Genomic DNA, 24694 nt, shown 5'->3' on the forward strand with positions numbered 1-24694 from the left:
TTGTAGTAGCCTACGTAAAAAAGAAGATAAAACACTCTCAAGTCTGAGAGCCTGAGCTAATAAATCAACAAGCTAACAGATCAAGAGACTGGCAGGCAACCAGAAGCGAAGCAAATACGCACAAACAATGAGTGGTACAAATTGTCCAGTCGCCCGACCCGTACATATGTTTCCGGAAATTCAGCGTGCTTTAAGGGTGAAGTTGGACATAATTTTCCTGCTAATTAATCTAATATTTTACTCTATTTTGCCACATAGTTGTCTGTTCAGCTGCGTCTTCCAAAAACAACCACAGTGTATTTGTCTTGGAAATGTAAAATCGTTTTAGCGAGTTGAATGTTGATTGTATTTGGAAAACTCCTAACGTTACGTTGGCGATCTAGCTACCGTATGTAGCCTATCATTTCCTTAACGTTTCGGTGATTTTAATCGTTCTAAATGGTGCCATAACTCCATCATTTAAGTAATGTTTTAAAAATTAAACCGTAGGGCCTGCCTCAGTTGCGATTATGTTCCACCTGTACCCTTCCTGAATCGAGTTTAAGATGTGGTACCCAGTTCAGTTACCTCGCAGGTAATAATTAGTGCAATCTACCACTAAATTGTCAGCTTTTCGGTTGTGTGCAGTTGTACACTTACAACGTTGAAAGGGGTGATTTCGTTTCGCGAGCCAGGATGTCTGAGGCGATATTGACCTTTCAGTCTCAGTTATCTGGCGTAATGGAGACTGTTTTTAAAGCAGCGATGTTTGAGATAACAAGGCTTGTAGAGGACAGTTTTTTAGAAGAAGTGTCCCGAAGCAGAGAACAGGTGGAGTCCCTTAAGAAGCGTCTACAATTGTCTGAGAGTAGACGTAAAGAACGCGAGAACGTACGCCGGATGAGGTGTGTAAACTGCGGGAAGACTGGATCTACCGAGAACCCTGTAGAAAGGAACTTGGAAACACAGACTAGTAAGTTCTTGGACTCCTAATACGAAATTCGTCTTGCTGTCTAAAATATAGCCTAGTCGGGCATTAACCTCGGTTAACTTGTCTCAGATAGAGGAGGTGGGCTGAAGCAAGAGGAGGTCCAAGAAGATGAGTGGAACAGTTGTGGTGGCAGCACAAGAGATGGTTCTACCGATGCAGGGCAAGAACCAACATCAGATTCCAGTCGTTTGACTGTGGTGTGTACAATTCCTCATGGGCTGTATGTTTGTGCTTCTATATTGTACTTGAATTACTGAATACAGTTACTCCATAAAATATGATTCATTCATGTTCACAGGATAATGCTACAAGCAGGGTTAAGGGATATTCACAACCTAAAGAGGAGAGTCTACGCAATTTGCAGGAGCATACTGAAAAGTGGAGTTTGTGCATGGAAGGTGAGTGTTAAAGGAGATATTCGGCGATCTTTCACATAGATCTCTGTTTCTCGAGGTTACCGAATACCAGAGCTGGTTGGTCACCGGGGTGCAGAGATATAGTTCAGTAGGGTGACAGTCACAGGGAAGAAGCTTCCTCTGAACCTGCTGGTTCGGGTGCGAAGAGACCTGTATCGCCTCCCGGAGTGGAGTGAACATTCTGTGGTTGGGGTGGGAACAGTCTTTGATGAAGCTGCGCGCCTTATGCAAGGAGTTCATAATTACAAGTAGCCTAAAATATTGTCATTTGAATATTTCAGATTGTTTTTTAACTTTTTTATCACTCACCTTTAATGTTATGATTGCATTGTATTGGTGGTCCAATTAGGTGCTTTTAGGAGAGTAAGTTGTGTTTCTTGGCTATTACTTGGAAAATAGGTGTTTATGAGGATGTAAGTTATGATGTTTGCCATGTCATTAGTTAAAATAAATATGGAAAAACCCAACAAGTGAACCTTTCTTGAATCGCAGAGGAGTGTCATGCAATGTTCATTTCTGGTGAGTACTGCACAAATGACAAGCAAACATGACGTGAGCTAACTGGATAGCTAGAGGGAACTAGGCTATTTTCAGATGTAAAAGTTTACCAATAGTTGCGTAGCCTGTTACTCACGTGTAATTTAAAAAACAATGGTGAATTAACTTAATTTCATTAGGTTAAAGACACAGACTTTAGAGATGCAATTCAGCAGACCAGTTATTATTATTTGTTGATATCAAACCTGAAGAGGAACACAACAAGTTTACCTAACGGCTATTCCCGCTGTTCACCCGCATGGAGTTTTTTCTCTCCTCATGCCCTGATAGTTCTGCTTCATCTTCTCATCAAAAATATAACTGTCACTAACTTGACGCAATTGATTCATTTGCGGGGGCCCTACATGTATAGGGGTGGTCCGAATCTGCTGAGTACTGTTGGTATAAAAAAAACTTGAAAACAACCGGTTCTACCTAGCTTGTGTTGCTGCAGTCAACAGCTAGAGCTGCCAGGCAGCTACAGTGCTACACCCTGGGTGCATGTTCGTACGTTCATACAGACAGTGCTCGGTGACCTTGAGAAACAGATCTATGTGAAAAATAGCTGGAATTCTCCTTTAAGTTTCAGGGTGAAGTGATCTTGATTCAATGAATATGATGAGTGAATTCTCCTTTAAACAGAAAATGACCTGAGTCGCAGGAAATTTAGCATCCTAGTCAAGTCAAGTCAATTTATTTGTATAGCACAGGAGTTGACCCAAACAGGACAACAGGAGTTGACCCAAACAGGACAACAGGAGTTGACCCAAAGTGCTTCACGGGTATGGCAGAGAGGTAGTTATTTGTGCACACATAGGTAAAAGAGGAGCCAGTATCATAGTAGCGTAACAAGAAAAGATTAGAAGAATAAATAAAATAAAAATAAAATAGGTTCAGGTGACAGGGCATAAAAAATGAATAAAAAGAGATGAGGTGCAATAAATAAACATTTATAAAACAATAGAGCAGAGAGAAGAGGTAGCAACTGTGGGACAGCACATGATGTGTAGTGGAAGGATGTTCCAGCCTTGGGGCAAAAATCATAAAGTGCAGTCTGTGATTCAGGTCCTTCAGATCATTTCTGTCTAATTCAGTGAATTGCTCCCCATGATCCTCTAGGCTACCTGTTCATTCCTTGTTTGCTCTAAAGACTGCAGTGTTTGTGCATGGAATTTAAAGGTGTAATTTAGGGGTGTAATTTGATTGGCGGTTGAGTTAAAATATCAGCAAACCTAAAACAAATTAGAGACTGCATCTTTAACAATATTCATATTTTTTATAAAGCAAATGCAAGGGTGCCCTAACAAATATTCATCAATATCATTCCAGAAGAAGAGATTTTGCATTCATCCGACAGTAAATGTGGCCGCGAAGAGCATCTCCAACAGTGCCAGGAGGAATGGGACACTGAACTAGAGATCCAGTCCCAAGACCCTGGCCCAGATCGGGAAGCAGAGGACCTGCAAGGGTTGCCATACAGATCCCGATACAGTATGGATGAGCTTGGCAGCTTTGACACATCTTATAGCAGCCAGGTCCTGGACATGGGTGACCTTGATGGATTGGCGAATTCTCCCACGAGAGAGGATGGTGCTCTTAGCTACAGCACAGCTCAGGCCCATCTCCCTGCTGACTTGGGTGTAATGGAAGAGGGTACTCGGCGCACACATGCATCTGGCACACTTAGGGGGAGGAGAGGCACTGTCAGGGGGACTCACAGACAACCCCCTGCCAATCCTTCATGTGGAAACACTGGCTCAGCTGACCTCAACTGTTTCCTGATCAATGAGGATGGGTACCTGGAGGACCCCAGTGCTATATACCAAAACAATGGGGAAGCAGAACAGCGAGAGCATGGAGTACTCCCCAGTGGTTCATCACTGGACAATCCTGGACAAATGTACGCAGGAGACCCCTTCAGTCACACACCCCTGACATCAACCCATGGCCTGGTTCAACGCAGTGGTAGGGAAGAGCGACTACACACTTGCAGTCAGTGTCTGATTAATTTTCCTGATGCCAGGTCCCTGAAGGCACACATGCAGTCCCACCGTACTGGGTCTTCTGGTCGTTACTCCTGTAATCAGTGTGGGAAGTCCTTCACACAAGCTTGCAACCTTAAAGTCCATCAGCGTATCCATCAGGGAGAAGGCCTTCATCTGTGTAGCCACTGTGGCAAAGGCTTCTCCTCCTTCAGCGACCTCCAGAAACACCACTGCAGCCATGCAGTTGACAAGCCATATTGTTGCTCGCTCTGCGGCAACAAGTTCAGCCGTCTGTGGAACCTGAAGCTGCACCGGCGTATCCACACCCAGGAGAAGCCACACTGCTGCACACTGTGTGACAAAAGTTTCACCCGAGCAGACATATTAAAGGTCCATTACCGGACGCACACAGGAGAGAGGCCGTATTGTTGCACAGTGTGCGGCCTCAGCTTCAAACGCTTGGACCATCTAAAGTCACATCAGCGCAAACACAGACCTGACCTCAGGAACTAAGATTTAAAACAAGAACTGGTGTTTGGAATAAGTAAGTAGAGCGTATATATGATGGGACCAGATAAAAAAAAAAATTAAAAAAAATACATATCATTAATCTCATTGATATAGAGGTGCCATATCCTAGTTGTATTTCTAGTTATTTGCTGATGTTGCCTGTTTATTATCCTCTCGTTCAATTTTGTAATTTAAGAGCAACGTTTTTTGTGTCTGTACTATATTTCAATTGTTTATTATTACCGCCAGTGTTTGTAACTTTTGAATATCCATTATATAAATCTTGTAAGGAGATTTATTGTAAGGGGTTTTTATTTTGTATTTAAAAGTCTGATGTTGAATTACTGTGCATAAGGTAAATTACATTGTACTTATTTTACTTTTGTTAATGTGAAGACTTCATTAAAAACCAATGTTATTGGCCTCATATGTATATGATTTCCATTCCAACATTGGGTCATTATGATGGGCTTGGGTCATACCACTAATCTTGTTATTTAGATAAAATGATTCATAAATTCCACTTGTATGGGCACATCTCTCCTATGTATTGTTGCCTGGAGGCCCTTAAGTTGCCACAGGTTTCTGCTGAGGATAACTACTTAATTATAAAAGTTAACAACCTAATAGAGTCTACACAGTCCTGCCATATTGTGTGTACAAATAATACAGCAGCATACTTCTTTGTTCTCCTAGCAACTACACAAAACTAAGTTGTACTGCCACTGAGTGAATTTAGATCCGCAAACATAATCATGGATGAATTATCATGGCCCATATGTAACATTGAATGATTATGTTTAAATAAAGGCAAAACGGATCATAAAATAAACAGCTGGATTACTAGTGTTTTGAACAAGAACACACATATTCTAGGTTTATGCCTGATTAATAACAGCAATGGCAGCAAGATCGACGGGGATGCCATGTAGGCTACCCAAAGATTGTAAATAGGCGAAGTACGGAGCCATGTACCGAAGTACGGAGCCTGTAGGCAAGACCTTTAAGGCCACCGTACCATGGGTGACATCACTGTTTACAACAAGCCTTTCATTTTCTACGTCGAGGTAGTTCTTGGTGCAACAGCTAAGTTTGTTAGCTTCATAGTATCTAAACAGTACACGGTACTTTATGCTATAGGAGCGCCTAATGACATGACTTTCCGAATTACATTCACTATCCCCTTGATTTAATGTGCCAGGTCAGCCTTTTGTAGGCTAAGGTGAGCTTGCTAGGCAACGTTAACGTAGGTAGGACCTAGGCTAGAGGTTAGCTAGCTAACGTTAACATAATATTAACCATCGAGAATAAAAAAAACTTATTTAGCCTAGTGTGCTGATTGAGCTTTGATGTTGCCTGTCCAGTGTTGTCTTTCTTTGCGGTCTCATTCAGCGATATATTTTGCTTGTGTTTATATTGATGTGAGTCGGTGTCGGGGCGGGCATGCCTAGTGTTAAGGCTGTCAGTGAGACCTCTGCAGAGTGGCATAGGCTACAGTTCGTTTCTGAAGATTTGACCTTAGGTAATGTTATGCAAGTTAGAGACGAGGTATTTAAGGAATGGACTGGTTTGATGAGATTTGTATATTTTCTTCTCAATGTTGATGCATAAGTAGGATATTAACAAAAATTCAGAGTCGGACCTCAGGGGAGTTAAGGGTGAAATTAAACACTTCGTGTAAAGTGCTCTCCCATACAGATCACCAAACATGTCGGAGACAGTCATCATCACTTTTCAGACTCAGTTGTCTAATGTCTTGGAGACCATTCTTAAATCTGCAATGTACGAGATCACCAGGCTGGTGGAGGACAGCCTGTTAGAGGAAGTGGGCCGCGGGAAGCAAGAAGTGGAGTTGTTGCAGCGAAGATTGCAGCTGTCCGAGCTCAAACTCAAGGAGAGAGAATGGGAGAAGAGCAGGAGAGGAAAATGTACAGACTGTGGAAGGAGCATTTTCCCCACTGATGAATCACAACCTGGTGTGTTTTAGTAGCAGTCTAGAACATTACAAAAGGATGAAGGATGGTAGAAACAGTAAACATTACGAAGTATATTAGCATTCTAGACATATTATTATATATATTGTTATATTACTACAATAGCATATCACAACACTCTTTTAAAAATCATAATTGAACTGTATCACAGCTCATGTAGTCATGTCTCATAGGATCCTATAGCAATTTTCACCCTACATGTTCTTCTGAATTTGACAAACCGTCTTCATCAAAGGTGGAGAGGAATGTCCTGTTGTGAAGCAGGAGGATGGAGTGGCTGGGAGATGGGCCAGCTGTGGAAGGGAAGCCCCAGAAGCGGAACAGGAGATTCCTTCCTCTGGCTCCGACAGAGATTTCAAGGTACATGTCATAGCTGCTCACATTTTGTTTTTCATTTGTATCATACATATGATGCATGAGTTTTTTATTTTTATTTGCTTGATTTAAAAAAAAAAACCTGTTCTAGGTTATAGAATTGACTGCTGTTCAACCTGCTGACCTGGTGAAGAAAGAAGTCATCACAGATCCATCAGTGTCACAGGATGCCGAGTCTGTCATGGTCCACAGCTTCTCAGGAGACCAGCAGAAGGCTCAGAGGGAGAGCTTTGGTGTATTGGGTGACTGTCAACTACCTGAGCCAGTGATGAAGCAGCTAGATATGAAAAACCGTAAGAGTGGACCGAGTAATCAGGACAGAGGATCCTCAAGGAGTCACCCTATTAGAACACACACTGACCCTGATTTCAAATCAGACCACACAACAACTGCTGTTTCTTCCCAGCACCAATTAGGCAGCAACCCACAGTCCTCCACAGACTCTCTCAACACAAGGCATCATATTGGGGCCTCGGACTCTGCATCAGTAAAGCAGGAGGTTGTGGTTGTGTATCCACAGTGGAGAGAGAAGGAAGAGGCACCCAGGGACAATGTGGTTCTCAGTTCCTCCAAAGGAAATAGGTCAAGGGTGGACATTGTACCCCAGACTTCACCAAGTCGGCCCCAGGCAGAGGTTGTGATGAAGATCCCCCGTCCTCAGCTTCCAACAGACCGTCTGGCCTCTCAACCCATGGAGCGCCATGAGCCTGTTAGAAAACACAATCCAGCCCTAGCGCAGCCATCTGTGGTGACGGCCTCAAGCCTGGCCTCTGTGGAAGTGGACAGAAATGCCTCTCTTTACAAGAGCTCTGCCACCAAGCCCATCCAGCTCCATCACCACCAGAGAGTTTACACTGGTGGCCGACGAATCGGCGGCATCCACGTGGCCAGAGGTTACCCACAGGTGGCGGGCATCAAGACACACCTGAGCCACCACGCTGTCAAAGCGCCTCATAGCTGCAACCAGTGTGGGAAAGGCTTCTCTCACCTGTGCCACTTGAGGGCGCACCAGCAGACCCATACGGGTGAGAGGCCCTTCTGCTGTGCCCTGTGCGGCAGGAGCTTCACCAAACTCAGCAACCTGAAGGCTCACTGCAGGGTACACACAGGAGAACGGCCATACATCTGTTCGGACTGTGGGAAACGCTTCACCCAGAAGTGCAATCTGAAGAGGCACCAGAGAATCCACTCTGCTCATCTATGACAGGATGGATAGGCGGCTGTAGGTTTGGGCTCAAGTGAACATGGATAATTTCTACTCAGATAGCAAATGTCATATCTGTAATACACCATTTACTAGCAGAGTTTTTATTATTACCACTACCTCTTTGTCTGAGAATTGCTTAATTGCCAACACCGGTTGGTATCGACAGCAGAAGGGATGACTCCATATGAGTGTTGTCATACACCTCTGTTCAGATATTCCATTATCATGTTATCTATTCAATTACTGCGGTGTTGTAGTGGATACTGATGGTAGAGTGTTGAAGCAATAAATATGTTTATTCATTTTTATGTATTTACAGTATGTTCTATGTTTGTGTTTATGTTATGTTAGCCACATCTTCATATTGTATTCGTTTGTCAATTGTTTTGTTACCCTCCCTGCAAGAGTTAACATAAAAACAGTGCTTTTCTCCAAAGAGGTATAATAGAGCCCAGCACGATAGATCACCAGCAACGTGACACTACACTACATTGTATTTACAATATTGTTTAAACCAAGACAAAAAGCTTGGTAGTGAACTCTGAATACGTGTTCATCATTCCTCAAATTTACTATCTTGTGATTGTTACCCCCTTTTCAAAGTAACATAATTATTTACAGGTGTGTATTAGGCCTATATGCTGAATAGTACACAGAAAATTGCATAGTCAATTTGAATAGTCAAATGTTCCACTTTGCATTTAGTTAGAAACAGAATTGATCACAAGATATTGGACAGCACTCTTATTTACCTGTAACTTGTTTAGAAGCAGTTGAGGTATACTGTCTCAAAACATACAATACAATAAACGGGAACCTAGAAAAGCAATTGTGCACTTTTTGTCACATTTAGCGAATATGTCCGCACGATCTGCAAGCTGCCAATTCTGTGTGTACACTGTAAAAACAAACCTAGCTTCGTACACAGCTCATGGCTCCATGAAAACAAACAAAGTAGCAGCCTGTCCCCTCAACAATAACAAAACACAGAGTGGAGTTGTGCGGGGACCATTAAAGGGAGGGGTGAGCTACCTCTCTGGTGGGTTCTGTTTGGTGTTTGCTTCAAATATAATGTAAATCACTTTGAACAAAAGTGTCTGTTAAGAATATCAACAAATGCAACGCCATGCAGCATCGCTTACAGTCCCTTTAACTATGCCTTTAATTTTCTAACTTTATTTATTTAAACTGTTATAATGGTTACACAGTAGTAAACTCTAGTGTGGAATTTTTTATATTATCACTCACTGTCTGAAACAGTTGAGCAAGTAATATTATGGATTTAAATCACAGAAATGTGTCCTGTTTTGTGACTAAGATTGTCTTGTTAAAATTGTAGCCTGGAGTATAGTAGATGTCTTGTTCCCTGACATTGCGCATTCATGAAATAATTGAAACAATAGTACATAATCACACACCATTTCCTCTTTATGACAACACATACCTTTCATTCCTCTTTTGTAGTAATGACATAGTCATAGATATATTGTTTTTATTTATTAAACAAAATGTTAATTATTTATATATCCCATGCCAGAGTTCTCATTAAATACTGAAATACTTTTCTTGATGTGTTGTTGAGTTAATTGTGAATGTTAATGAAAGATGAAGCCTGCAAATAGTTATCGCTACTTAAAACAAAGGCTGATTGAATGTGTAATAGGGAGATGCCTCTACATCGTCTAATTATCAGAGCCATCATTTATTCTTAATTTAATATTATAATATTCTTATTATTATAATTTATAAGCACCTTTCAAGTCAGCCAATGACACTACAATTCAAGGACATTGTACATTACATACAGACAGAAACACAAAGACAGAGGACATTGTACAATTAAAGGACCACACTATACAAACAGGACACAGATAACCTAGGCTCAAAGATAGCCCAGGCTACTACACAGACGCAGAGATCAAAGATAGCCTAGGCTACTACACAGACGCAGAACATAGTGAAAAGATGACATTGTGTGGAAAAAAACTACTACAAGAGGACATAAGGAGGGGCTAGACATGATGGGTGATACAGAGGTAAAGGAAATAAATAAAATGGGGGAAAAAATAAAGAAACTGGGATAAAAGCAGTTTACGGCTTTGACTGTTGTGCGCAACCAGCGCCACCCTGTGGACGCAGCAGAATTGTAATCTAGACACCCAAGTGAATCACCCATGCACATAGGTGGCAGTGTGTTTTTATCCATACTGAGGACTATCGTCGGACTGCTAAGAAAGGGGGTTGATGGTCAAATGATACCAACAATGTCACGCTAATTGCCAATAAATAAACAATCGACCACTACTGGTGAGTATACTGCATCTCGAAAGAATAATGTTAAAGCTTGGGAAAGCAATATCAGCGATTCACAAAACTGACGCAGACATTTTGTTTATTTTAGCCTGTATGTTAGCCTAATCATCGAGAGGAGAAGAGAGAGAGAGGCTATTGCAGTTATTGAATCAGCATCAGTTCCGACGGTTAATATAGCACAAATAACCCATGTAGCTCATTTATTTGTGCTCCGTAAGCAGTTGTTGTTTGTTGACACGTATATCGTAGGCTATCTTCTCGCTTGGAAATTATGTGTGTTGTTTTATTTCACTGTAGGCTGATGCAAAGCTTTTACAAGTTGGCATCGAAGCGCCATCTCAGACTACATTTAAAAGATGTCAGAGGCCCTCATCCTCACCTTTCAGTCCCAGCTCTCCAGCCTGTTGGAGACTGTCCTCAAGTCAGCCATGTACGAGATCACTAGGCTGGTGGAGGACAGCTTCTTAGAGGAAATGGGCCGTGGCAGGCAGGAAGTCGAGATGCTGCGGTTGAAACTACAGCTATCTGAGCTCAAACTAAGGGAAAAAGAGCGTGAAAAAGTGAAGCGGGTGAGGTGTGTAAACTGTGGAAAAGCTAGCGCCTCCAGTGACGGAACACACAATGAGCCACAAACAGGTAAGTGATTTAATAAGGATGGATGCTTTCAATTAGACTGAAATGCAGACATATTGGCTTTGAAGAAGTAGGCTTCTGAAGGACTGTCCAAAGGTCCAAAGAGGCACTTGGGACAGTAGCCTAACACCTACTTATCTGCATGTTTTTGTTTAGAGGCCGACACCCTCTGCCTGAGCCTGAGTGTCCGTGAGCAGCGCCAGTGTGGACAACTGTGTGAAGAAGAGGAGTGGAGCTCCAGAGAGATACGCGATAGCAAGCCTTGTGTAGCCCCTTCCTATGTAAACAATAAGGGGGACAGTCAAAGCCTGAGTTTGTCATCTCCATCTTCAACACCAGACAAGCAGTGGACATTGCAGAGCCCCATTTCAACTGCCGGATCTGCCATAAACCAGGAGATTGATTCCCTCTCTGGTGCCAAGCACAAAAACAGACATGCAGCCGACCCTGGTGGGGTGGTCTCCTCGCCCCACATCAGAGAGAGTGTTCAGGAATCACAGGCAGCACAGACAAGCCTGCACGCCACGTTAGCAGTACCAGGCAGCAGCTGCCACAGTAGCACCAGCAGTGACTTGGTCCCCCCCTCTGCTTTCCCTGATCTGAAGTCGGAGAGCGACTCGGCAGCTCCGTTTCTTATTAAGGAGGAGGAAGAGGCCTTGCCGGTGTGGAACCCCAGTCATGAGGAGGAAGAGCTTTGTCAGGACATGGCAAATCCACCAGAGACACACTCCAGCGTGCCCTGGAACCAGGAGGAGATGCAGGTAGAGACCCTTAACAATATCTCCCCTCTTGTCTCACAGGAGACAGACACGTTCGTCATGTCATATTCTGTTAAGCTGGACACACTGGCATCACAAACCGGGCAGGTCCAGCCCCTGCTGTTCAGTCCAGCAATGGCAGATTTGACTGACAAGTCAGTTGGATCTGATTTACAGGTTCAGGGCGTTGTTGGATACACCACTCCCAACAACAGCTTGGTGTTGAGTGAAAACTCACCCGTGTCCCGACCACAAGGCCTCCGTGAAGAGAGGGCCTTTGGCTGCTCTATTTGCCCAAAGAGATTCTCGACATATAAGTATCTGAAAGCGCACCAGAAGCTCCATACTGAAAAGCGCCACCCATGTTTGCAGTGCGGGAGAGGGTTTCAGCACCTGTGCCACCTGAAGGCCCACATGCTCACTCACACGGGAAAGAAGCCGATTAACTGTCCCCACTGCGACAAAAGCTTTGTGTATAACTTTGAGCTAAAGATCCACCTTAGGCAGCACTCAGGCGAGAAGCCCTACGTGTGTGCGCACTGCGGGAAAGGCTTCGCGCGGCTGAGCAACTTCAAGCAGCACCAGAACATCCACACGCGAGAGAAAGTGTACGGCTGTGCCTTCTGTGGCATGAGGTTCACACGCTCGAGCAACCTGAGGGTCCACCTGCGGCGGCACAGCAGTCCGAGCGACTCCTGTCTGTAATGTGGCTCATCTGAAGGAGGCCTGTTGACCAAGCAGAGACTGTGTCAGACTTCAATAAAGAGATAATGAATTAATAAACCACATTAATAAGGACATTTTCAAGTTCCACTCAGTCAGGCCCTTCAACGCCATAGTGCATTGTGGACAACTTCTTTTATATGCATGTGGTCATGTAGATCAGCCATCTGGGTACATTCACAGCAAATGTGATTTAAAAGAAAGCTGATTCATAAATGTCCAGAGAATTGAGAATTGTAATGATAAATTAAAGTTTTTTGTGTGATGAACAAGTGTTACAATTCTGAAGACACTCTTACACAGGGTAGCCTTAATCTGAGGTTTGTGTGAGATATTCATTAAACCAATTTAAATGTCTCCACATTGTATCAGTGTCAATGGTACGTGGTTGGAATGTCTGCTTGTTTGAAATAGCATTCATGTAGGACTTGTCGAGTGCAACTTACACAAGATGGGCACACTTACACATGTATGGAGTATACCTACTGAAGTAAATCCACACTTACTTTAGTGTTACTTTGTGATTTTTTAACTGCTGATACAAAACATGCTTTATTTAGTTCAGACATTCTTCTCATCATTGATTTTGTCTATATCCCCTTAAGACTATTTGCTATAATAACATTTTCTATCATATATTCAGAGATTATATTTAAAGGTACACTAATACAAAACATTTTGTAACATCGCACACAGTAAAAAACAAGGAAATGGATAAAGTTGCCACTTTTCAGACTTTTAAGTCCTTGATTAAATCTGTTTACCATGTCACATCAGGAATTGACCTTCTTTATAACCAACATTGATGAGGCTTTATCTAGGATGTCACAATGTGTAAAATTTGCTTTGCCTTTGCAAAATGATGCTCCAAAACACTTTATTTCTTAACTGTTAAGTGGAACAAGTCAACCCAAATGAATCTGATGGCAGTGCTGATGATGCTGATTAATTGTTTGTTTTATTCATTCTTTCTTTACAGGTTATTCAAAATGTCACAAGATGGGCAAATAGTCAAGAGGTCAAAAGGAGACCAAAAAACAGACAGAAGACATTTAGTGTAAGTACTTTCCTTCATGTCTTTAAAGATGTCCTAAATGATTTAAAGGTGCTCTAAGTGATGCCACACGTTTTTTAGGCTAAAACATGTTTGTCACTTACTGCAAACATCACCTAACCATCCGCTAGCTGTCTGTGTCCTGCATACACTGTAAGAAAACACAATCTCTGTGGACAGCCCAGGCTCCAAAAATGGCAACAAAAACAACCTGGGCAAACCTAGCCTATAAAAACATAACAAACTGTTCCAGCAAATCACAGACGAGATGAGCGTTTAGGAGAGTTTCAATTGCACGCGAGCAGCACGGGAGAGAGGGGGAGGAAGTAGCGAGCTAGCTCTTTGTTTTGTTTGAAAGTCAACAGAAGTGACGTTACCCAGCATCGCTTAGAGCACCTATAAATGGCATATAATTCAAATCTCTAATGGATGCCTTTTTTGACTTCAGAGTGTAGCCAGACAAATTCTTATACAGTCCCAAGTATGGCAGAGGGCCTGCTATAGCAGAAATATTGAGTGGGGCCCTATAACAGCTAAGGTCGGTTGTAACATGCACAATCCATTCATCCCTGTACTTAAGTGTTAAGAAATTGGGAAGTTGTGAAATGGTGCCTAAAAAGATGTTTATATGATGTGCACACAGATCATATCAGCAATGCCACAGCTCTCTGGCAGGGAAATGGAAGTGATTGTACGCTGCACTAAAATGCTCCATAACAGAAGAGACTATCTGAGGAGGAGAGCAAAGGTGCTTTTCTGCTATTCATAAAATTGTTCTGATAATAATAATAATAATAGCTACAATACAATGAGATGAACTACATAAACATATAAATCTGTACTTTGCATGTGTATGTTGTATTACTGCTTCATCTGCATTTGGAAATTTCATCTTACAATGTCTTTCCTTTCTTGCAGGATTTTTCAATGGAAAGAAATCAGTTGTCAACAAACAGTGGCTATAGTGCTAACTAATGCCAAATTAAATGTAAAACAGGGACATTTTGAGTGTGCTGGGAAATCAATGAATAAAATTATGTGTTGCTGAAGTAGAAGATTGCTGGTGATTAATAAGTGGAGTTTTGTCAACTTTCTAACCTGTTCCACTATTAATAGATGTGTATAGTTGGGCTCATCAGTTAAGAATAATAAATGTCATTCACCCCCAAAGCTGTTGAGATGTTAGCTTTTTCTCTAGAATGTCTACATTTACCATCTTCTCTTGCCTAGTTTGTGCCCTTGTATCTAACAGTGTGATTTTACCAAGAACAAAAAGAAAGTAAAGTGCAATGTATACGATTGGATTTGTTTTCGGCAATCAGTGTTGCTAAATGTTACAAACATTGTCAGGCTTAACCATTACTCTTGGCCAAGTTATTGTGTAAAAACAGGACTTATCAGGTCACTGTTCTGTGTGGTAATCTGGAACTCAGGTGCAATAATGATGACACTTCACGTTTAACCACTCACATGTATGGTAGGCCTATATGGTATTTTGTTACTGTACCTTATACAACATGTGTGGTTCACAGCTTTAAAAAAAGGATATATATGTCAACTGTAGACAGGTGACTTAATTTCATACACTCAGAAACATCAATTGGAGCTTGAACAAAACTGCCCTACAAAGGCTAAGAGCAGTATCTGCACTTTTTCTCAAAAATATTTTGCACAAATAAGTACATGGTCTGCTCTTCAATCTGTTAAAATTTCATATGGCTACCTAATAAATTTCTTAGCTAAATTTACATTTTTAGTTTGCAGTTTGTATAGAACTTGCCATTACTGCATTCTGCCTTTGTTTCACTTGCCCTTACTCTAATAGGGTGTGTGTGTGTGCGTGTGCGTGCGCGAACAGGGACAGACTGGGACTAGACTAAAAAAAGGACCTTTTTAAATATAAGCAGCAGTGTGCAAAGGTGTCAAAGGTTAGGTTTTGGTGTGCAGCAATGCAATATTGCTTGACATGAAAGTCTACAAGAATACCCGATTGATTTTGTTCCATTTTTACATAAATGTTTATAAATGACAGAGTTGCCATTGTTATTGCATCAAGCAGCATATCTTCACTAAAAATGTAGTAAGTACCTCCTCAATTAATATAAAAACAGTGATTATGATCACTTGCTACACTTCAAACAGTTTATGGGCAGGGTGGAATGAGTCCAGAGCAGGTAGCTGTTGTTTTGTGATGTTCTGTGCAGTTTTGATTATTTTCTGCAGGGACTTTTTGTCTGCTGCAGAGCTTCTTCTGTACCACACCAGGATGCCACTCTAAATGGCACAGCGGTAGAATGACACAAGGAGCTGTTGTACGTTTATTTTCCTGAGGGTTGTGCCTTTTTCATTAATGCTGTGGTGTTTGTTGTCCATGAGAGGTCCTCTGTAATGTGTGTGCCAAAGACTTTGAAATTTGACACCCTTTCCACCTTCTCCCCGTTGATGTACAGTGGTGCATGAACATCCTCTTCCTGAAATCGATTATGATTTCTTTTGTTTTCTTGATGTTAAGAGTCAGATTGTTTCCTGCGCACCACTCTGTCAGCTCTATCAACTCTGTTGTGCTGCTCTGCTACTGGGGCGCCGCTGCTAGTCAGGCTGGTGGTGTTATTCTGCCTGATTATGTGACGTATCCCCTACCATGCTCGACGGGGTCCGAGTTGCTAAAGTAATCCTCAATTCTCTGCTTGTGTTCTTTTTTAGCATCCCAGATGCCCTTCATCAGGTTTCGCCCTGGTTGAGCTGTACTGTTGTGTGTCACCAGACCGGAAAGCAATGTTATGGACCTTCAGGAGTTGTACATCTTTATTATGACCGCCGCGCAGCGAAGCGGCGGTCATATAGGTTTAGTCAGATTTTTTTTTTTTTTTTTTTTTTTTTTTTTTTTTTTTCGCATGCCCAAATTTCCGTCCAATGATTCCCGGGACACTGAAAGACCGGGGTACACGAAACTTGGTGGACATGTAACCCCACATGGATAGCATGGAACCATCGTTTTTCGTTTTGATCTGTAGCCCCTCCGCTGAATTGGACCCCCGGAAAGGAGGGTAGGGCAGACACAGTTTTCTGTGAATATCTCGAAAACCGTAGGGTTTAGGAGGACCATTTTTTTGTATGTTGATCTCAAGGGGCCATGTCAACCCATTCCATAACCACTCATTTCATGTATAAGCGCCACCTAGTTAAACACAAAAAGTAAAAATGAGGTGGTGTAATTGAAGGTATCTGTGACCTAACATAGTCAAAACTGCACAAAATTGGAAGTGTAGGATCATTATGACACCCTATGTATGCACGCCAAGTTTTGTGGAATTCCGTTGATGGGGGGCCACACAATAAATTAATTTATGTTACTATACACCAACTGGCCTGTAGGTGGCCGGAGACAGTTTTCTGTGAATATCTCGAGAACCGTAGGGCCTAGGAGGTCCACCTTTTTTTTGTATGTTGGTCTTAAGGGGGCATGTCAACCCATCCCATTAGCACTTATTTCATGTATAGCGCCACCTAGTTAAAAATTAAAAAGCAAAAATGAGGTGTTTTCATCTCAATATCTCTGGCTGACAAGGTCAAAACTGCACGAAATTAAAAGAGTAGGATCATTATGACACCCTCTGAATGCATGCCAAGTTTTGTGTACTTTCGTTCATGGGGGGCCTTACAATAAAATAATTTATGTGTACATTTAGTGACGTACACCAACAAGGATTCCCGGGACACTGAAAGACCGGGTACACAAAACTTGGTGAGCATGTACCCCCACATGGATAGCATGGAACCGCCATTTTTCGCTTTTCATCTGCAGCCCCCCCGCTGGACTGGACCCCCCGAAAGGAGGGTAGGGCAGACACAGTTCTCTGTGAATCTTTTATAGTATGTTGGTCTCAAGGGCCCACATCAACCTGGCTCATAATCACTCATTTGTGATTTGCCCCCCCGTAAAAAAAAAATGAAAATCAGTAGGATTAAAAAGAAAGCCAAAATAAATATTCATCATCATCATCATGGCTGCATTTTCAGTATTGGCGAGAAGTAGTCGTTTGTCCACTAGATGGCGCATCGTTGCAGTGAGACGTAATTTTGTTGGAAGTTAAAAGTGGGTTGGAAAAAACAATGGACGCTTCATACAAGGACTGTAATTTACCGCAGCGAACATCTAATAAGGATAGGACGATGTTCACATGAAGTGTAATTCCCATTTCTTCTTGAAGCCGAAATAAATCTAAGGATGTTTCTCGGACATGCTTGGTTTTTACTGCAGGTACGCTTAATCTTGTAATATCAATAAGGACCTAGGTAATGTTACCGTTAAGCTTGGTTGAGTGATGGAGGCATTTGATTGATTGCATTTGTAGAAAACTATAAATGCGGTTATACCAAGCAAATTGATAGCAGCACTGTTTGTATCTTTCGACTGTCATTTATTGCACGTGCTACAAAAATCATTCTGTGCAATGGAAGATTTTACCAACGTTACAATCGGTCTGATACAGTTTTGCCTATACATGCGCGGAGACTGAGACGCCTGTTTATTTTGTTTTAAGTGCGTGCAGGGTGTGAGAGGGGAATCGATGTGCTTTGATTACAGCTTGGTAGTTGTAGTCTGTGAAATTAAAAAGCACGTGTGTGTGAAGTATCCAAACAATGACACCTTCATTTCATTATGGCTGCTTTAGCAAAACACCTTAAGCTACTGTGTAGTGGGTCCCATTTAGAAGTGGCTACTTCATTCGCTTTCCTTGACTCATGGAGCTGCGTGAATGTTATTACAACTTTTCGCCACGATATGACAGTTTAAGTCCGCTTGATACTGTAAGGCGTAGCCATTGGTTTCCAAAGGAGATTTTATTTGTGTCGCCAGCATAGCCTATTGACAATTTATGTTGTCAATAGGCCTACCTTATAATCCTACCTGTAGCTTAGGGAAGCTAACAACTTTCTATTAGGATCTAGTTTGTTAGTTACCGTTTTGTCATAACTCCCTGATGCATTTTTGCATTTAGAATAGCCAGAGCGTGTATATCTCAATCGAAAAATTAAACAATATCGGTGCCTATGGACTAGGCTGGGTGAACCCAGCCAGATCTGCCCGCTATTTATTTTTTTGATTTCTTAAAAGATTTAGCTTGGTCTGATGAAAGCCAGACTAGCCATGGACCTCAGTTAAACAATGCAAGGGAACATGAATCAGCCTATATTTGCACTAACAATAACGGACAAAAGCTTTTCAACTTTGGCCCGTTAAAATGTGTATGAACAGTCTAGCGGCGCATTTCATCAAGGCCCATTTGGACATGTCAGTTATTTGCACCACTGGTTAGATGTAAAACAGCATTTCGTTTCAGACTAGGCTACTGTTACTTAATTTGTGCATTAACAATAACGTTTCAGACTACTGTTACTTAATTTGTGCATTGACAATAAAGTATTACATGAACTAAAGATGACTAAAATCTTATGTAGAAGAAGAAACATTCACAAAAAATCCATCCATCCAAAAATGACCTTTGTTTTTGATAGCTGTTGAAAACGGCATGGAACTGACAGAGATGTTTTTGTTTATAAATACATAAAAAAAAAAAAAATCAGCCTTATTATAAATAAATAAATAACATTATGCTGATACCTTTTGCTTTTCCCAAATACAATGTAGCCTACAGGTGTAAGTGACCTTTCATCAATCCAGTTGGATGAACTGGATGAACTGTGTGATGAACTTTTAAAGGTTTTATAACAATGCTACATCTTCTTTGGCTATTCTACAATTATTCACCTTTTCAGCACCAGTTTTTCTGTGCAGATTTTAAAGGCATGCCAAACAAGCATACACAAAAGTTTCAAGGGGGGATGGAGTAAAATATGGAGACAAATTGAAGTGTGATTTATTTTCGCGGAATGGATGTACAGGACTGAGCGGCGGTCATATTTTGTATAGCTATGCGGTACATCTAGTTCAACCAAGGCTTGTTGTTAGGAAACAATATACCATAGCTCACAAGTTGATGTGTTAGAAGCAGGGAAATAGAGTAAAGATTTGAGGGACTTTGTAGCTCAAATTGCTGAAAAAGTTAATGCTGGTTCTGATAGAAAGGTGTCAGAACACACAGTGCATTGCAATTTGTTGTGTATGGAGCTGCATAACCGCGAGTACAGTCAGGATGCCAGTCAGGGTGCCACTGCCAAAAGTGCCAAAAATCAGCACACAAGCATCAGAACTGGACCACAGAGCAATGGAAGAAAGGGGCCTGATCTGATAAATCACGTTTTCTTGAAGTCGAATAGCACCATAAACCACCATCTACAGTTCTACATTTCCGCCCTGACATTAAAGTATTATAACTCTCCCTACCTTTCTAGGTTGTTGCTAGGGTATATGAGGTGGTTGCTATGCTAAATATAGCTGTTGCTATGCTGGTTGCTAGAGTAATCATATTGGTTGCTAAGGTGGTTGCTAGGTTGACATTATGAAAGTGGTTGCTAGGTTGTTGCTAGGGTGTAACAATGTGACATATGTTGCACATGCTACAAAAAAAATGAGTTTGTGCGATGGATGATTTACAAACGTAGCACTGGTGCGATACAGTTTTGCTTATGGCTTGATTAGTGCAACTGGCTACACCAGATGTTGTGGTAGTAAATTATCACTATGGTTTGTAGACATCATGATGAGAGAACGAGTTTGAAACTGTAAAGCATGTATTTATATAACCTCAATCATAATCAAGTAATACACTGAAGTTATTCCTAACCAACATACTTTTATAACATTTTAAACTAGATGTACCGCAGAGCGGTACAAAATATGACCGCCGCCCAGTCCAGCACATTTTTTCCACAAAAATAAATCACGCTGAAATGCCTACATGATTCTAACTGTCTCACTAAATTGCATTATCCACACTCAATTCTCACTGGTATCTGCTAGACAACAAGTACCAAAACATGATTAGTTCATAGATTTCACATGTAAAATTAATTTTATACAACCCCACCCCCATCTTGCCTGTTCATAATTCTGAGAAATTCTTGAATTTTGTGCGTGTACACGTTTATGTTTATGTATGTGGGTGTGTGTGTGTGTGTGCGTGCTTGTGTGTTTGCCTGCGTATGTGTGTTTGTGTATGTGCATGCATGCGTACATATGTCTACTGTGTGAGTATGTGTCATACGTATGATTACTGTGAATGTATGTGTGTGCGTGTGTATCTGTTTATGCACATGTGTGCACATGGAATGGGTTAACATGACCCCTGGAGGCAAACATACGGAAAAAATTGGTCATCCTAGGCCCTAGGGTTCTCAAGATATTCACAGAAAACTGTGTCTGCCCTACCCTCCTTTCGGGGGGTCCAGTACAGCGGGGGGGCTACAGATCAAAACGAAAAATGATGGTTCCATGCTATCCATGTGGGGTTACATGCCCACCAAGTTTCGTGTACCCCGGTCTTTCAGTGTCCCGGGAATCCTTGTTGGTGTACGGTCACTAAATGTACACATAAATTATTTTATTGTAAGGCCCCCCATGAACGAAAGTTCACAAAACTTGGCATGCATTCGGAGGGTTTCATTATGATCCTACACTTTCAATTTCGTGCAGTTTTGACCATGTCAGCCAGAGATATTGTGATGAAAACACCTAATTTTTGCTTTTTAATTTTTAACTAGGTGGCGCTATACATGAAATAAGTGGTAATGGGATGGGTTGACATGCCCCCTTAAGACCAACATACAAAAAAAAGGTGGACCTCCTAGGCCCTACGGTTCTCGAGATATTCACAGAAAACTGTCTCCGCCACCAACAGGCCAGTTGGTGTATAGTAACATAAATTAATTTATTGTGTGGCCCCCCATGAACGGAATTCCACCTAAACTTGGCGTGCATTCAGAGGGTGTCATAATGATCCTACACTTCCAATTTCGTGCAGTTTTGACTATGTTAGGTCACAGATACCTGCGATTACAACACCTCATTTTTACTTTTTGTGTTTAACTAGGTGGCGCTATACATGAAATGAGTGGTTATGGAATGGGTTGACATGGCCCCTTGAGATCAACATACAAAAAAAAATGGTCCTCCTAAACCTTACGGTTCTCGAGATATTCACAGAAAACTGTGTCTGCCCTACCCTCCTTTCGGGGTGCAGTCCAGCTGGGGGCTACAGATCAAAACGAAAAACGATGGTTCCATGCTATCCATATGGGGTTACATGCCCACCAAGTTTAGGCTCTACCCCGTCTTTCAGTGTCCCGGAATCCTTGGACGGAAATTTGGACATTGGCTAAAAAGAAAAAAAAAAAGAAGAAAAAAAACTGACTAAACCTATATGACCGCCGCTTCGCTGCGCGGCGGTCATAATAACAAGTTTAACTAATACTATTAACATACTGAAGCTAATCTACCAGAATTCCCCCTATGTATCCCTATGTCTCTCTTTGTCGCTTTGTGTTAGTGTTAATTTCGTCAGACGAGACGAGAGGAAATATGTTCGTCAACAACCTTTTTTTTCATGACTAAGACGAGACGATGACGAGACGGCAGTAATGTCCTGAAACACTGACTAAGACTATCTTAAGATGAATTATTGTTGACGAAAAAAGACGAGACTAAAATGTTTTGCATGAAATAAGAACTAAGATAAAATCTCTCTTCATTTTTGTCTACAAAATGAGAAGACAGAATATCTAGCTGTTACGTTTTCAAAATATTCCGAATGAGTTCATACGCAACAGCTTTCCTGTAGGCTAGTCTACGTGCTGTTGCTGCAACCCTGTGGCTGCAACAATGAAATTACATGGAACAAGAACACTGGAGATTTCTGCCAGAGTTAGCCAACTAACTACTTAAGCTTTATGCCACAATGCTACATACCCAGAAGTTGAAGCTTCTCTCATACAAATTAACATCCACCAGAATGTCCATACAAAAATGTTCATCATGTAATGTCAACTATTTAACTAGTTAGACTGATGATGCAAAGTTTGCTAGCAAGTAAGCTAATATGGAAAGTTAAGCTAGCAAGTTAGCTATGGCTAAGATGGAGAGTCTGTTTGGGGAATGTGTTGTGTTTGGGCGCATATCGCCATCTAGCGAGGCAGAGTAAAACATTAATACTTTGGTCTGCGACAGTGTTTCTCAAACTTTTTCAGTTTCAGGACCACTTAACTAACCCTAGCTAAAAAAAAAATGATTAGACCTACTTCAACAGTAGCCTATAATTAGTCTACACTATAGGCCTACTCACTGAACCACCTTGCTTATTGTCTTTGCACTTTGCTTATTGTGTGGATTCATACTGTATGATTTAAACTGGCATATCTTACATAGACAGTGTTGCAGAACTGTTTTTACATACAAGTTGGTTCAATATTGCAAACAACTCATCTATATTATATTTTACCACGCCTGCTTTCATGGACCACTTGGGATAGCTTGCGGACCACCAGTGATTCCCGGACCACACTTTGAGAAACACTGGTCTACGAATATGACAGTGGTCCAGTCAAATCTTTTACTGTCTATGGTCAAATCCCAGCCGAGCTATAACTGTAGCTCGACTTACCTGTGCATGTAAACATACTGACTGACAAAAAATCAGAATGAGTAATTATAACAGACGAGTAGCCCTGTGGACACACAATATTGTTGGAAAATTGAGATGTGTGAAACACTATTTGACTCAAATGGTAATCAGAAATAATTTGTTATAAAAAAAGACTAAAATGTGTTGACTAAAACTGACTAAGACTAAGATACCTTTAGTTTTCTTTTGACTAAAACTAGACTAAAATGACGAGACTTTTAGTCGACTAAAACTTGACTAACAAAAATGATATTTGAATGACTAAATATGACAAAGACTAAAAAGGACATTTCATCACAAGACTAAGACTAAGACTAAATTAAAAATAGGTGACAAAATTAACACTATCTCACTGTGGATGGGTGAAGCCTGTTTGAAAAAAAAAATGCTTGGCCTTGCAGCCGCAGAGATAAAGACATCATCGGAGGCGGGGTCTACTCAAAAACAGCTAGTATGAGAGAGAACGAGTGAACGATATGTAACCCATGAACGATGTGTGACCTGTGAACACTGTATAAACCCCTGAACTTTGTGTAAACCTCTGAACTTGTGCTACGGTGAAAGTTCGTACCCTTGGCAGCAATAGTGCTGAAGATAAGACCGAACAACGATCCTTTCATAACGCCACCTGTGGGTTCGAAGTTGCCAAATGTTGTGTCAGCATCTAAGGAGGGGTATAAATGTTGGTGTTCAACAATTGTTCGGGAGTGCGATCCACTCAGGCTTTGCGCTATGTAGTCATTAAAGGAATTTTGCACGGAACTCTGCCGGACTGTTGCGCCTTCTTTTGGGATAAGTTTATAAGACTTGCCTGATGGATGCTACTATCTGCTACTATCTACCGCTGCGTCGACGTTACTTCCGTGATTTGGGAAAAGCCTGTAAAAGTCCTGGCAGGAAGCATGCATAAGGATGTAGATCCAGGAATGCACTAATATTTTGTTCGTAGTACCAGTTTGCAACAATTATTAACACTAAGTTGTAAACACTTCGGAAATTATTAAATATTAAAAACTGGATATACCAAAAAACTTTGATGTAATCGCTTTCTGCCAGGACTTTTACGGGCTTTTTCCAAATCACGGAAGTAACGTAGATGCAGCGGTAGATAGTAGCAGATAGTAGCATCCATCAGGCAAGTCTTATTTAAATAAACTCCTGGTGTACTTACAAACTTTTCAGTGCCTCGTTTTATGAGTAAAGAACATAGTTGTACTACTGTAGAAGTTTCGTACCATTCAGGGCATTATTAGTGGGGTAATTTATGAGATACTAAGTTGGTTCCATTAGCGCCTGCAGACAGTCATTAGTTTCTGACAGCGCTACTCGACCAGGGTTCGCCAAGGGAAAACAGGTTCTGGGAGGGTGTTTGGCTCGGGGTCATGGTGCAAAGGACCCTAGAGTGAAATTAAGCCGAACCATCGCTTTAAGGACAATACAAAAATATATATTTATTAAATATTGTTGTATGACAAGTTTTTAAAGTTAGATCTTATGGATCATACATTGGAGTCTAGGCATTTGAGGGACCAAACGTCCACAGAACTCAATAAATGCAGCTAGGCGGGAGCTTACCCAAGGGAGGCACACTACTAATGATGATGATGTGTTCCAAGAATCACACCAAACACACGTGCA

At 41.4% G+C, this 24694-nt stretch overlaps 3 protein-coding genes across 4 annotated transcripts; all 3 read left to right on the top strand.

Annotated features, from left to right (window-relative positions):
- The first annotated feature begins 175 nt into the window (after positions 1 to 175).
- Positions 176 to 4847, top strand: si:ch73-109d9.2 (uncharacterized protein LOC565042 homolog). The gene is made up of 4 exons (XM_048249723.1): positions 176 to 952; positions 1040 to 1167; positions 1269 to 1368; positions 3253 to 4847. Exons 1-4 carry the CDS (start codon positions 676 to 678, stop codon positions 4419 to 4421), a joined length of 1674 nt encoding a protein of 557 aa, XP_048105680.1. The 5' UTR covers positions 176 to 675; the 3' UTR covers positions 4422 to 4847.
- A 629-nt stretch (positions 4848 to 5476) lies between these two features.
- Positions 5477 to 8306, top strand: si:ch73-109d9.3 (zinc finger protein 3). Its single transcript, XM_048249884.1, has 3 exons — positions 5477 to 6394; positions 6648 to 6772; positions 6879 to 8306. Exons 1-3 carry the CDS (start codon positions 6127 to 6129, stop codon positions 7989 to 7991), a joined length of 1506 nt encoding a protein of 501 aa, XP_048105841.1. The 5' UTR covers positions 5477 to 6126; the 3' UTR covers positions 7992 to 8306.
- Positions 8307 to 10186: 1880 nt separating this feature from the next.
- On the top strand, positions 10187 to 14645 carry si:ch73-109d9.1 (zinc finger protein 629). 2 transcript variants are annotated; one of them, XR_007194290.1, is made up of 7 exons: positions 10187 to 10301; positions 10605 to 10943; positions 11097 to 12741; positions 13401 to 13478; positions 13924 to 14013; positions 14119 to 14223; positions 14394 to 14645. XR_007194290.1 is itself a non-coding variant. In XM_048249851.1 (3 exons), the coding sequence occupies exons 2-3, from the start codon at positions 10664 to 10666 to the stop codon at positions 12401 to 12403; spliced, it is 1587 nt and encodes a 528-aa protein (XP_048105808.1). In that variant the 5' UTR covers positions 10187 to 10301; positions 10605 to 10663; the 3' UTR covers positions 12404 to 12778. The 2 variants fall into 2 exon arrangements, 1 of the variants encoding a protein (XP_048105808.1); XM_048249851.1 differs by lacking the exons at positions 13401 to 13478; positions 13924 to 14013; positions 14119 to 14223; positions 14394 to 14645 and having other exon boundaries at positions 11097 to 12778.
- Positions 14646 to 24694: the final 10049 nt, after the last annotated feature.

The sequence above is a fragment of the Alosa alosa genome, chromosome 1 (assembly GCF_017589495.1).
Source record: "Alosa alosa isolate M-15738 ecotype Scorff River chromosome 1, AALO_Geno_1.1, whole genome shotgun sequence".
Taxonomy (NCBI): domain Eukaryota; kingdom Metazoa; phylum Chordata; class Actinopteri; order Clupeiformes; family Clupeidae; genus Alosa; species Alosa alosa.

What these genes read in the sequence shown, in the direction of transcription:
- si:ch73-109d9.2 (XM_048249723.1), top strand. Translation starts at nt 676, where the DNA reads ATGTCTGAGGCGATATTGACCTTTCAGTCTCAGTTATCTGGCGTAATG. An exon ending in GAACTTGGAAACACAGACTA is followed by an intron (nt 953 to 1,039) that starts GTAAGTTCTTGG and finishes AACTTGTCTCAG; the next exon opens with ATAGAGGAGGTGGGCTGAAG. An exon ending in ATTCCAGTCGTTTGACTGTG is followed by an intron (nt 1,168 to 1,268) that starts GTGTGTACAATT and finishes TCATGTTCACAG; the next exon opens with GATAATGCTACAAGCAGGGT.
- si:ch73-109d9.3 (XM_048249884.1), top strand. Translation starts at nt 6,127, where the DNA reads ATGTCGGAGACAGTCATCATCACTTTTCAGACTCAGTTGTCTAATGTC. An exon ending in CACTGATGAATCACAACCTG is followed by an intron (nt 6,395 to 6,647) that starts GTGTGTTTTAGT and finishes TCTTCATCAAAG; the next exon opens with GTGGAGAGGAATGTCCTGTT. An exon ending in GCTCCGACAGAGATTTCAAG is followed by an intron (nt 6,773 to 6,878) that starts GTACATGTCATA and finishes AACCTGTTCTAG; the next exon opens with GTTATAGAATTGACTGCTGT.
- si:ch73-109d9.1 (XM_048249851.1), top strand. Translation starts at nt 10,664, where the DNA reads ATGTCAGAGGCCCTCATCCTCACCTTTCAGTCCCAGCTCTCCAGCCTG. An exon ending in ACACAATGAGCCACAAACAG is followed by an intron (nt 10,944 to 11,096) that starts GTAAGTGATTTA and finishes GTTTTTGTTTAG; the next exon opens with AGGCCGACACCCTCTGCCTG.